This window comes from Nicotiana attenuata, unplaced genomic scaffold, assembly GCF_001879085.1.
Source record: "Nicotiana attenuata strain UT unplaced genomic scaffold, NIATTr2, whole genome shotgun sequence".
NCBI lineage: Eukaryota > Viridiplantae > Streptophyta > Magnoliopsida > Solanales > Solanaceae > Nicotiana > Nicotiana attenuata.
In genome coordinates, this window is record NW_017670703.1 from 478,228 (window position 1) to 488,358 (window position 10,131).

At 39.8% G+C, this 10,131-nt stretch overlaps 1 protein-coding gene across 1 annotated transcript; it reads right to left on the reverse strand.

The window, feature by feature from the left end:
• Positions 1–1,630: 1,630 nt before the first annotated feature.
• Positions 1,631–9,432, reverse strand: LOC109242479 (protein NUCLEAR FUSION DEFECTIVE 4-like). The gene is made up of 3 exons (XM_019409329.1): positions 8,954–9,432; positions 6,492–7,375; positions 1,631–2,471 (listed from the first exon to the last, which is right to left on the reverse strand). The coding sequence occupies exons 1-3, from the start codon at positions 9,275–9,277 to the stop codon at positions 2,006–2,008; spliced, it is 1,674 nt and encodes a 557-aa protein (XP_019264874.1). The 5' UTR covers positions 9,278–9,432; the 3' UTR covers positions 1,631–2,005.
• Positions 9,433–10,131: the final 699 nt, after the last annotated feature.

Consider the following 10,131-nt stretch of genomic DNA (forward strand, 5'->3'; position numbering starts at 1 on the left):
ATGACTCGGAGTGAAGCTGATCACTCTGTGTTTTATCGGCATTCTGCCTCGAGTCCCTGTATTTATCTGGTGGTCTATGTTGACGACATTGTTATTACCGGCAATGACCAAGATGGTATTACTAAATTGAAGCAACATCTCTTTCAACACTTTCAGACTAAGGACTGGGCAAACTAAAGTATTTTCTAGGTATTGAGGTCACTCAGTCTAGCTCAGGTATTGTGATCTCACAACGAAAGTATGCCTTAGATATTCTTGAGGTGACAGGAATGACGGGTTGTAGACCTGTTGACACTCCGATGGATCCGAATTCAAAACTTATGCTAGGGCAGGGGGAGCCTCTTAGCGATCCTTCAAGATATAGGCGGTTGGTTGGTAAATTAAATTACCTTACAGTGACAAGACCTGACATTTCCTTTCTTGTGACTGTTGTGAGTCAGTTTATGGATTCTCTGTGTGATGGTCATTGGGATGCAGTTGTCCGCGTTCTTCGGTATATAAAATCAGCTCCAGGCAAAGGTTTATTGTTTGAGGATCGAGGCCATGAGCAAATCGTTGGATACTCAGATGCTGATTGGGCAGGATCACCTTCTGATAGACGTTCTACGTCTGAATAATGTGTCTTAGTAGGAGGAAATTTGGTGTCTTGGAAGAGCAAGAAACAGAATGTGGTTGCTCGGTCTAGTGCAGAAGCAGGATATCGAGCAATGGCTATGGCGACATGTGAGCTAATTTGGATCAAACAGTTGCTCAAGGAGTTGAAATTTTGTGAGATTAGTTAGATGGGACTTGTGCGTAATAATCAAGCTGCTCTTCATATTGCGTCAGATCCAGTGTTCCATGAGAGAACTAAACACATTGAGATTGACTGTCACTTTGTTAGAGAAAAGATACTCTCGGGAGATATTGCTACAAAGTTTGTGAAGTCGAATGATCAGCTTGCAGATATTTTCACCAAGTCCCTCACTGGTCCTCGTATTAACTACATATGTAACAAGCTCGGTACATATGATTTATATGCATCAGCTTGAGGGGAGTGTTAGAATAGTTATGTAAATAGTAGTAAATAACCCTAATCCCATATGTATTAGGTGTAGGACATGTATTATATATATATATCATATTTTCTTCCGTGCATTCTCACATTTATATTTTGACACCTTAGTGAAATTCCTAGCTCCGCCATTGCCACAACTTTAATCACAACACCTGAAATTGTTCCATCTCAAAGATCAATGCTAGCTGAGAATTAAAGTAAGAAAATCTAAACCAATTCAGATCATCAGCACAACTATAGACTTTCCGGAATTTACTATAGGTCTGGGCTACAGTAAGATCTATATAACTATGCTTCCATAATACTGTTTCTTGTATTCTATCGATAACCAAATCTCAGATTAGCTCAGATAACTGTAGTATATTTTTCAGTTGTCAGTCTAATTCCGTGCTTTTGCCAGCTACAGAGAACTTCATAAACGATTCTCCCTTTTCCTTTTGAAGTTTCTGGAATATGCATGATGCATGTACCATAGTACCAGTTCTTAGGAATAACCATACCCTTAGCTATAATGCATTGTATCATCAAAACAGTTGTTGCAGCGTTTATTTCAGTTTAAAGGAGACAATGATACATTATCTAAGAAGACATGCTCATAATACTATAAAGATAGTATAACCATTTGGGTATGGTGTGGATACAAAGTAGATGAGAGGACACTATTTCATACTATAGCTCGATGTATCAAGTGTTACAGCTCAGTAACTAGTTACATTCAGTAGTTTAAGCATCTATTGCACGATATGCTTCATTGTCGACACAACCTAACAAAAGCTAAGATTCTCAAATATATCATACAGATCATAACAATTATCAAACATATCATTTCAAAAACTGAAACAGGTCGATACTATCTGAAATTTGAACTCACAGGCAATGACTTACTGATCAATGTGCTCTCCTTTAGAATATTAGCACATGAAATTGGTCATACTTTTTCAAGATACCTCAATGATTTGAATTTTGAGGTAGCCGAAAGGATCCTCCAGCATAAAGCATTTGGTAAACAGGTTTTATTCTCATGGTAAGAACAATACTAAGCATGGTGCCAATACCACATACTCCAGCGAGAATCAGGAAGGTGACTCTAAAGCAATTAGGACCCAAGCAAGTAGCAGAATGCTGCTTTGCTGCCTCGTTATCGTAGAGAAATCCGGCAAGAAGACCGGAGAATAGATAAGCACCTAAAGGATTCCCCAGTGACATGAAATTGAAAATCATACCGAAATGCTTGAGACCAAACAGCTCAGAAGCTGTTGGGACCATCGTTGTAAATTGAACACCGTAGCAGACTCCTAGTAACGCTGTCGCTGCATACAAGGTACCATTAAGTGCAGACGCAAACAGAAGGTAGGTAATGATCATTACTACTTGTGTGCATGTCATCCAAACTGTTCTAGGTACTGCTTTTAACCTGCATTGTAAGTTGAACAACAAGCAATTAGATCAGGCTAGTATTACATCAGCAAAACACTATAACTGAAACAAGCAGTCTAATTATTGTGATGGGAATCTTTAGTATCTTCAGCAAGTTATCTCATCCATAAATTTCTTTTGACTATTCTTCGGCAAATACTTCAGATAAAAACATTGTCCGTGCACCCAAGGGTGTGGCCTAGTGGTCAATGAAGTGGTGAGAACCATGAGGCCTCGGGTTCAAATCTAAGTTGCTCTGACATGGCAGTTTAGGTGCCGAACCCGTGTCGACACGACACTAGTATGAGTGTGGGTGTGGGTATCCGTACCGGATCTAGTTAAACAATTTCAAGTACTTTGACCACGATGGACTGAAAAATTCGAGTCGGGATACAATTTGACTCCCGAAATCATAACCAAAACTAGGCTAAATCTGAAGAAAATAGCATACCTTATCTAAGAAATCAATCCTTTGCTTATCTACAGCTTGAGAATAAAAAAGAGATCCACACTTTGCAAGCTATACGTAAGTATTCCACAAAATTTCTCATAATTTAGAGATATTTTTATATTTTTATTGTTTTGAATTATTTTTAGCCGGGTCCCGCACCCGTATCCGTACTAGGATCCGTATCCCCAAATCTTAGAATTTACATCTCGAAGGATCCGACCTCTAGATCCGCACCCGTGTCGGTGTGACGACCCAAAGGGTCATCACCTGTTTTCTTATTCATTACGTACTTCCGAGGTCTTTAAAACCTCATTTGGGGTTGCCTCGATTTGCGTGCGCAGTCCGGGCGCGTAGCCGGAAAGCTTAAATATGAATTCTGTGAGAAAAATGCTAAATTTTGATATTTAATTGAATAAATTTGACTTCGGTCAACATTTTGGGTAAACGGACCCGGACCCGGACCCGTGATTTGACGGTCCCGGAGGGTCCGTAGGAAAATGTGGGACTTGAGCGTATGCACGGAATCGAATTCCGAGGTCCCAAGCTCGAGAAACGAATTTTTGTGTGAAATTGTTTTCTGGAAATGATTAAGGAAAATGAAAATGAAATTTGATTAAAAGATTGTGGTATCGGGCCCGTATTTTGGTTCTGGCGCCCGGTACAAGTCTTATATGTGGTTTAAGCGCTTTCTGTAAAGTTTGGTTTAAAACGGACGTCTTTTGACGCGTTTCGGACTTGAATTGGATAATTTGATGTTTTATGAAATTTGGAAGAAATCATGGGTTTTGAGGCCTAATTTGATGTTCATGATGTTATTTTGGCGATTTGATCGCACGGATAAGTCTGTAGGATGGTTTTGACGTGGTGTGTATGTTTGGTTTGGAGCCCCGAGGGCTCGGGTGAGTTTTGAGTAGGTTCCGGGATGCCTTAGACTTAAAATATCAGCTGTTGCAGGATTCAGGAAATATTGCAGGCTTCTGAACCCTCTAGCGCGGTCCGCGAGAAATCGCGTGCGGCCGTGGAGGGGCCAGCGCAGCCGCGGTCGCCTTTGCGCGGTCCGCGGTGGGTGCTGTGCGGCCGCGGTCGGCTTTGCGCGGTCCGCGCAGGGCTAAGATCCGCAGGTCTTCAGGTAGGCTAGGCTAGCGCGACCGCGGTCCCTTTTTGCGCGGCCCGCCCTGGGACTTCAGAGGGGTATATATAGACGGGAATTTCAGTTATTTTTCACTTTTCAAAAACCCAAAACATAAGAGGCGATTTTCCAAACCATTCTTCTTCTATAAAACAATTGGTAAGTGATTTCTAACTCATTTTCTTCACTCCTTAACATCTTTTAACATAAATTCAACTTTAAAACAAAGATTTTAATGGGAAAATTTGAAAATTTTGGATAGAACCTAGGTTTTTTTTTTCTAAAATTGGGGATTTGGACCTCAATTTAAGGTCCAATTTCAAAATAATTTATATATTTGAGTTCGTGGGGGAATGGGTAAACGGGTTTTGGTTCGAACCTCGGGTTTTGGCCATGTGGGCCCGGGGGCATTTTTGACCTTTTGGGGAAAAATGATGAAAAAGCTATAATTAGGTATTGGGTTCGTGTTGTTTAGCATTTATTGATGTATTGAAGTCATTATTGTATAGATACGATTGATTTGGAGCCGAATTCGAGGGGAAAGGCGGTTATTGAGGATTGAACTGGCTGTGGAAGTTTGAGGTAAGTATTTGGTTTAACCCTAGCTTGAGGGAATAGGAGTTGAGTCTTATTTGTAACTTGCTAATTGTCGAGTACGATGTATAGACATGGTGACGAGTATCTATACATTGGTGTCTAGCATGACCGTGAGTCTTTGTTTTGCAAATAGTTTGGTTGTTGTTGTTATGCCTTCCATGCTTAAATGATGACTTCTACATGTTGTAAAGATCTTGTGATCTTTGAACTTCGTGGAGCATTGGCTCGGGTTGAAATACAAATTGTGAAGGTGTAGGAGATAAGTATCTCCTTGGAGCATTGGCTCAAGTGATAATGTAAACTTTGAGATGAAAGTGAAAGAAAGAGAAGAGTTAATGATTTATTCCCTTGCCGGGACGTTGTTGGTTATTGATGTTGTACCCTTGCCGGGTTTTTTATTTGTTTGTTTGTGTACCCTTGTCGGGACTTCCATTCTTGTTTTATTATTCCCTTGCCCTTGTTTGGGATTTGTTGATTGGGTGAGGAAGAGTGTTAAAGCACGAAGGGTGATGCCGTGCATTGAATGATATTTGTGGATTGGGTTGCGCGCCGCAACAATGCTAAGTGATATGGATCGGGTTGCACGCCGCAACAATGATATTTGTGGATCGGGTTGCACGCCGCAACAATGCTCAACGATATGGATCGGGTTGCATGCCGCAACAGTGTTGTTATATATTGGGATCGGGTTGCGCGCCGCAACAATTATTGATACAAGTGTGTTTAAATTGGATATTAGTCTCTTGTCCACTGTAAATTTTAAGTTGCCTTTAGACTGTTACTCTGGATTTACTGTTAATACTGTTATCTCCCCACAACATGCTTCCCCTCCCATATTGTTTACTTGTCTTGTATTTCGATTCCGTTGTATGTATATAACTGCACAGGTTTATGTGGTGGTCCAGTCTAGCCTCGTCACTACTTCGCCGGGGTTAGGCTAGACACTTACCAGCACATGGGGTCAGTTGTGCTGATACTGAACTCTGTGCTATTTTGCACAGGTCTAGGTTTCGAGCAGCAGCAGCAGTGTGAGAGCAGGCTTCATTTAAGCGAGACCCGAGGTAGCCTTGCAGGCGTCCGCAGGCCCGGCGTCTCCTCTATCCTTTATTTTTATCTGTTATCTCATTGTAATCGAGACAAACAACTTATATTTTCTTTCAGACGTTTGTATGTAGTATTCATAGCAGTTCGTGAGTACAGTGACACCAGTCTAGGGTAGAGGATTTTGTTGAACTTTCCGCGTTTTTAATCAGTTTTTATAAAATGTTAAGACTTCCGCTTATTCTTGAATTTCGTTACTTTTGCATTATTGCTGTAAATTGTTAACATGGATTAGGTCATTAATGGACAAGTAAATAAATTTGGCTTGCCTAGCTCTTATTAGTAGGCGCCATCACGACTCCCGAGGGTGGGAAATCCGGGTCGTGACAGTCGGACACCCGCACCCGTGCCCGAGCAACTTAGGTTCAAATCCCAGTGGAGATGTAAACAAACACTAGGTGATTTCTTCTGATTTGTCCAATCCTTGAGTGGATAGAGTTACCCGGTACCCGTTGCTGGAGGAGGAGGCAGGTATCCCATGGAATTAATCGAGGTACGTGCAAGCTAGCCCGGACACCACGATTATCAAAAAAAACATTGTCCTTTCAATTTTATCGACTAAATCATAAAGTTAATCAGTAGCAATAACTGCTTAATTAATTACTTTTGGCTAAGTTTTAAGTGAAGAAACAACCTATTATCATGTTCGTTTCTGTTTCATTTTCCCATTGATTCACAATTAATAAGTCAAATAAGAGGGGATTAACAGAAATAGTAGCTAAGAGGCTCAAGGATCATACCTGACAAAATATTCTGATACAACTCCTCCACCAAGACGACCCACGAAGTTGCAGAAACTGAAGAGCGATAACAGAATCTTTGTATCATGAAGACCTTGAGCTATTCCAATCTGTGCTAGATTATTGAGAACGGTAACTCCAGAACCCACACCGAAAAAGTAAACCAAAAACAAAAGCCAGAAATCTGCCTTGACCAAAGCTTCTTTGAACTTGAAATCTTCGCCTCTTCTTGGCCTCCTCTTTTTCTTCACCGCACCTTCCCCTTCAGCCAGAAGCATATCCACTTCGGAGATTTCGTCTCCCTCGTTAAAGCTTCCTAGGTTTGCTGATGACGATGATGGTGTTAACAAGGGTTGTGATTTATCTGCACTGACATTGTCTTGGTCTGATACATCGGTCAGCTTGCCGCGGTTTGAGGGATAAAAGGTCATCTTCAAAGGAATGGCTAGTGGAGCCATTAGAAGGAGCACCATGATAACGAGAAAAGTATAAGAAACAAGGACATTTAAAGAAAGTATGTCTTCCAAAATTGTTGTTGTTAATACATAGACACCCAGCACAATACTAGCTACTTGAACAAACAAAAAGTGGTATGACTCTGCAGAATCATCGCCTAACGATGGAGTACAAGGCCTAATAAAGTACATCATCAATAAACTTAATGTAGGAACCCCTAGTGCAAGGAAGAGTAAGAGCTTAGAAGAAGAATTGCGAAGCAATGCACTGTAGACTTCTGTATACACTGCAGCGCTGAGCCCTCCGTAACCTTTAAGAACACCAGCAACAGTGCCCCGGCTTAGAGGAAAGTTTCTCATATTAGTCACAAGCACAGTTGTGCTGAACCAAGCACTGCTATTCGTGGCCACACAAAGTGCAATCCACAACTGCCAAACAACAAAGTACAGTATATTGTTCAATTAAAAGAAGAAACGAGAAACCAAATAACAGAGAGAATTACATTAACTCTTGGAATCATAAGTAGTGTCAACAAAGATACAAGCAACAAAAATGGGAACATTAGGATTAAAAGGGAAAATGATCAATGGGCATTAGAGGGTATGACTTCACAAAGCAGCAGTGCTAAAAGGACAACATGGAACAAATCAGAGCTGGGCAAACCCATTACGTTACTATGAATTCAGCCAAAGGAAAGCAGAGATAACGGCTGAGCCTCAACCAGCAAAAATGACAGCCATACCAATCCAAGGAGAAACAGCAAGATCGAAGGAAAAGAATTCAGCTTCTAAGAAGAAAAGATAAAAGATATACTGGGACATCTTCTTAATTGTTACCAGTTGGCCAAGATCTTCAGAGTAAAGGGTGATCAAGCACCACTAGTTACATGATCAATGAAGAGGCGGAGCCAAGATTTTGAACTCTATAGGTTGTGCATTTTAGAATGACGACTTTAAGTGCTAATAACTACAACAACAACTACAACCCAGTATAATCCCACTTAGTGGGGTCTGGGGAGGGTAGTGTGTACGCAGACCTTACCCCTACCCTGGGGTAGAGAGGCTGTTTCCAAATAGACCCTCGGCATCCTTCCCTCCAAGAACTTCCCACCTTGCTCTTGGGGAGACTCGAACTCACAACCTCTTGGTTGGAAGTGGAGGTTGCTTACCATCAGAGCAACCCCTCTTGTCCTAATAACTAGGTTCTAAATTTAATATTTCTGCGTATTTAATGAATTGAATTTCTTAACCCAAATACATTGTTCGAGCAAAAATTACTCAGTTCAGGCGAACCCGTAGCCGGGCTTCTAGCTCCGCCCCTGAATCAATGTAATAACAAATGAGTTATTTTTTAGTCATGCAACCTAAACACTTCTTCCTCAGAAAATATAAGGTATTTTTCTTTCATGTCAAGCATAACCCCGATAGTTGAACTGAAACTGAAGAGGCTTTACTCTCAGATAAGCTAAATAGGGTAGTTGTTGCTAAAAACTTCTGCAAACAAAGCACCTCAGCTATGAAAGTCACTGTAAACCACACAAATTTAGTTAATTAATCAAGAAACATGCATCAATTTTGGAGCAATCACTACTCACAAAAACTGATCTTTCTAAGAAATTTTATATTTATAATGATCTCTTCGCGAGAAGGGATACTTGGCTGACGGGTAAAGTTGTTGCCATGTGACCAGGAGGTCACGGGTTCAAGCTGTGGAACCAGCCTCTTTGCAGAAATGCATGTTAACGCTGCATACATACAATAGACACTTGTGGTCAGGCCCTTTGCGGACCCAATGATCTCTTTGCAATTACAACCGAACACATGACATGGAGATGCACCAAATCAATCTCTTTTCCCCAAAAATTTTGGATTTCACTAAAACATGTAGTTAGATAGTAAATTCTAAAGCTAATCCAATCATCTAACAAAAGAAACAAGATTGCAATAAACATCAGCCAAAGATTAGATCTTTAACATAGATAAACAAAAAAAGGGAAGAAACTTTACCAGCCAATAAGGCAAGTTCTGAACAGTTTGACTAAGTGAAAGCCAAAGAACACCATAACCAAAGAAACAGGCAAAAGAACCAATCAAAAGAACAACCCAAGGTGGGAACTTATTACAAACAAGTCCAGGAATAAGTCCAACATTTTCTCCTATATCATTTGCAACTCCAAGCATAGTAAGCTGCTGTTGATTAAAACCAAGAACTGATTTTAATGAATGAGAATAAAGGGGGAAATTATATGCATTCCCAGAAGCTATTTGTAACCAAACTGCAGCTCCTAATCCTACCCATGGTGGTCTTGTTCCTCCTTTAATGTTCACCATTTTCTTGGAACTCTTTTCCTTTTTTTGGTTTTAAGGTTTCAAGATTCTTTAAGAAGAGTTTATATTAACAAGAATTTTAGACAGATAAAATGGAAGAGGGGATTTTTTATAATATTGATGTAGATGAGATCACCTTGGGGTGGGGGAGGGGGGGGGGGGGGGGGGGGGTAGAGGGGATGGATCTTGCAGGGTGTTTTGTCCGAAACGTTAGTATGTACAAACAGAGAACAGACGAAAATTCGAACAAACCAGGTTTCTTGGATTTAGTGGGGCTTGCGTTTATTTTTTCCTATTTGGTATTTTGGACATAAAAATTGAATTTAAAAAAAAAACAATATTTAGAATTAAGTTGAAAAATAGATTAGAATTTGAAATTACATTCGTATATGCATTTCACTTGTAAAAGTATTGTTATTTTATGAGTGGAAAAAAAAAAATTTTCAAATTTTTGGTGAACTCATTTTCAAAAAATATCAAAAACTTACAAAATTTCATGGTAAATACAGTTTTGAAAAAAAATATATATAAATAAACGGATCCTAAATTAATTCGCACCAAAAAATTCAATATGCAATAAAATATTCTTTACCAAAAGGCGATTTCATATCAAAGGTTTCAACCTTAGACATTTAAAATGTATGAAATACTTATCATTCTACCATAATTTTTTATAATAAATTTATATCTAAAAACCTTTAATTAAGGACCATAACCTTTGATTAGGGGTGTTCATGGTTCGGTTTGGATCAGTTTTTCCCTAAAAAGAAACCAAACCAAGTAAGTCGGTTTTTCAAATATTAGAACCAAACCAAACCAATTAAGTCGGTTTTTCTCGATTCGGTTTATGTCGGTTT

What these genes read in the sequence shown, in the direction of transcription:
- LOC109242479 (XM_019409329.1), bottom strand. Translation starts at nt 9,277, where the DNA reads ATGGTGAACATTAAAGGAGGAACAAGACCACCATGGGTAGGATTAGGA. An exon ending in AGAACTTGCCTTATTGGCTG is followed by an intron (nt 7,376 to 8,953) that starts GTAAAGTTTCTT and finishes GTTGTTTGGCAG; the next exon opens with TTGTGGATTGCACTTTGTGT. An exon ending in GTATCAGAATATTTTGTCAG is followed by an intron (nt 2,472 to 6,491) that starts GTATGATCCTTG and finishes CTTACAATGCAG; the next exon opens with GTTAAAAGCAGTACCTAGAA.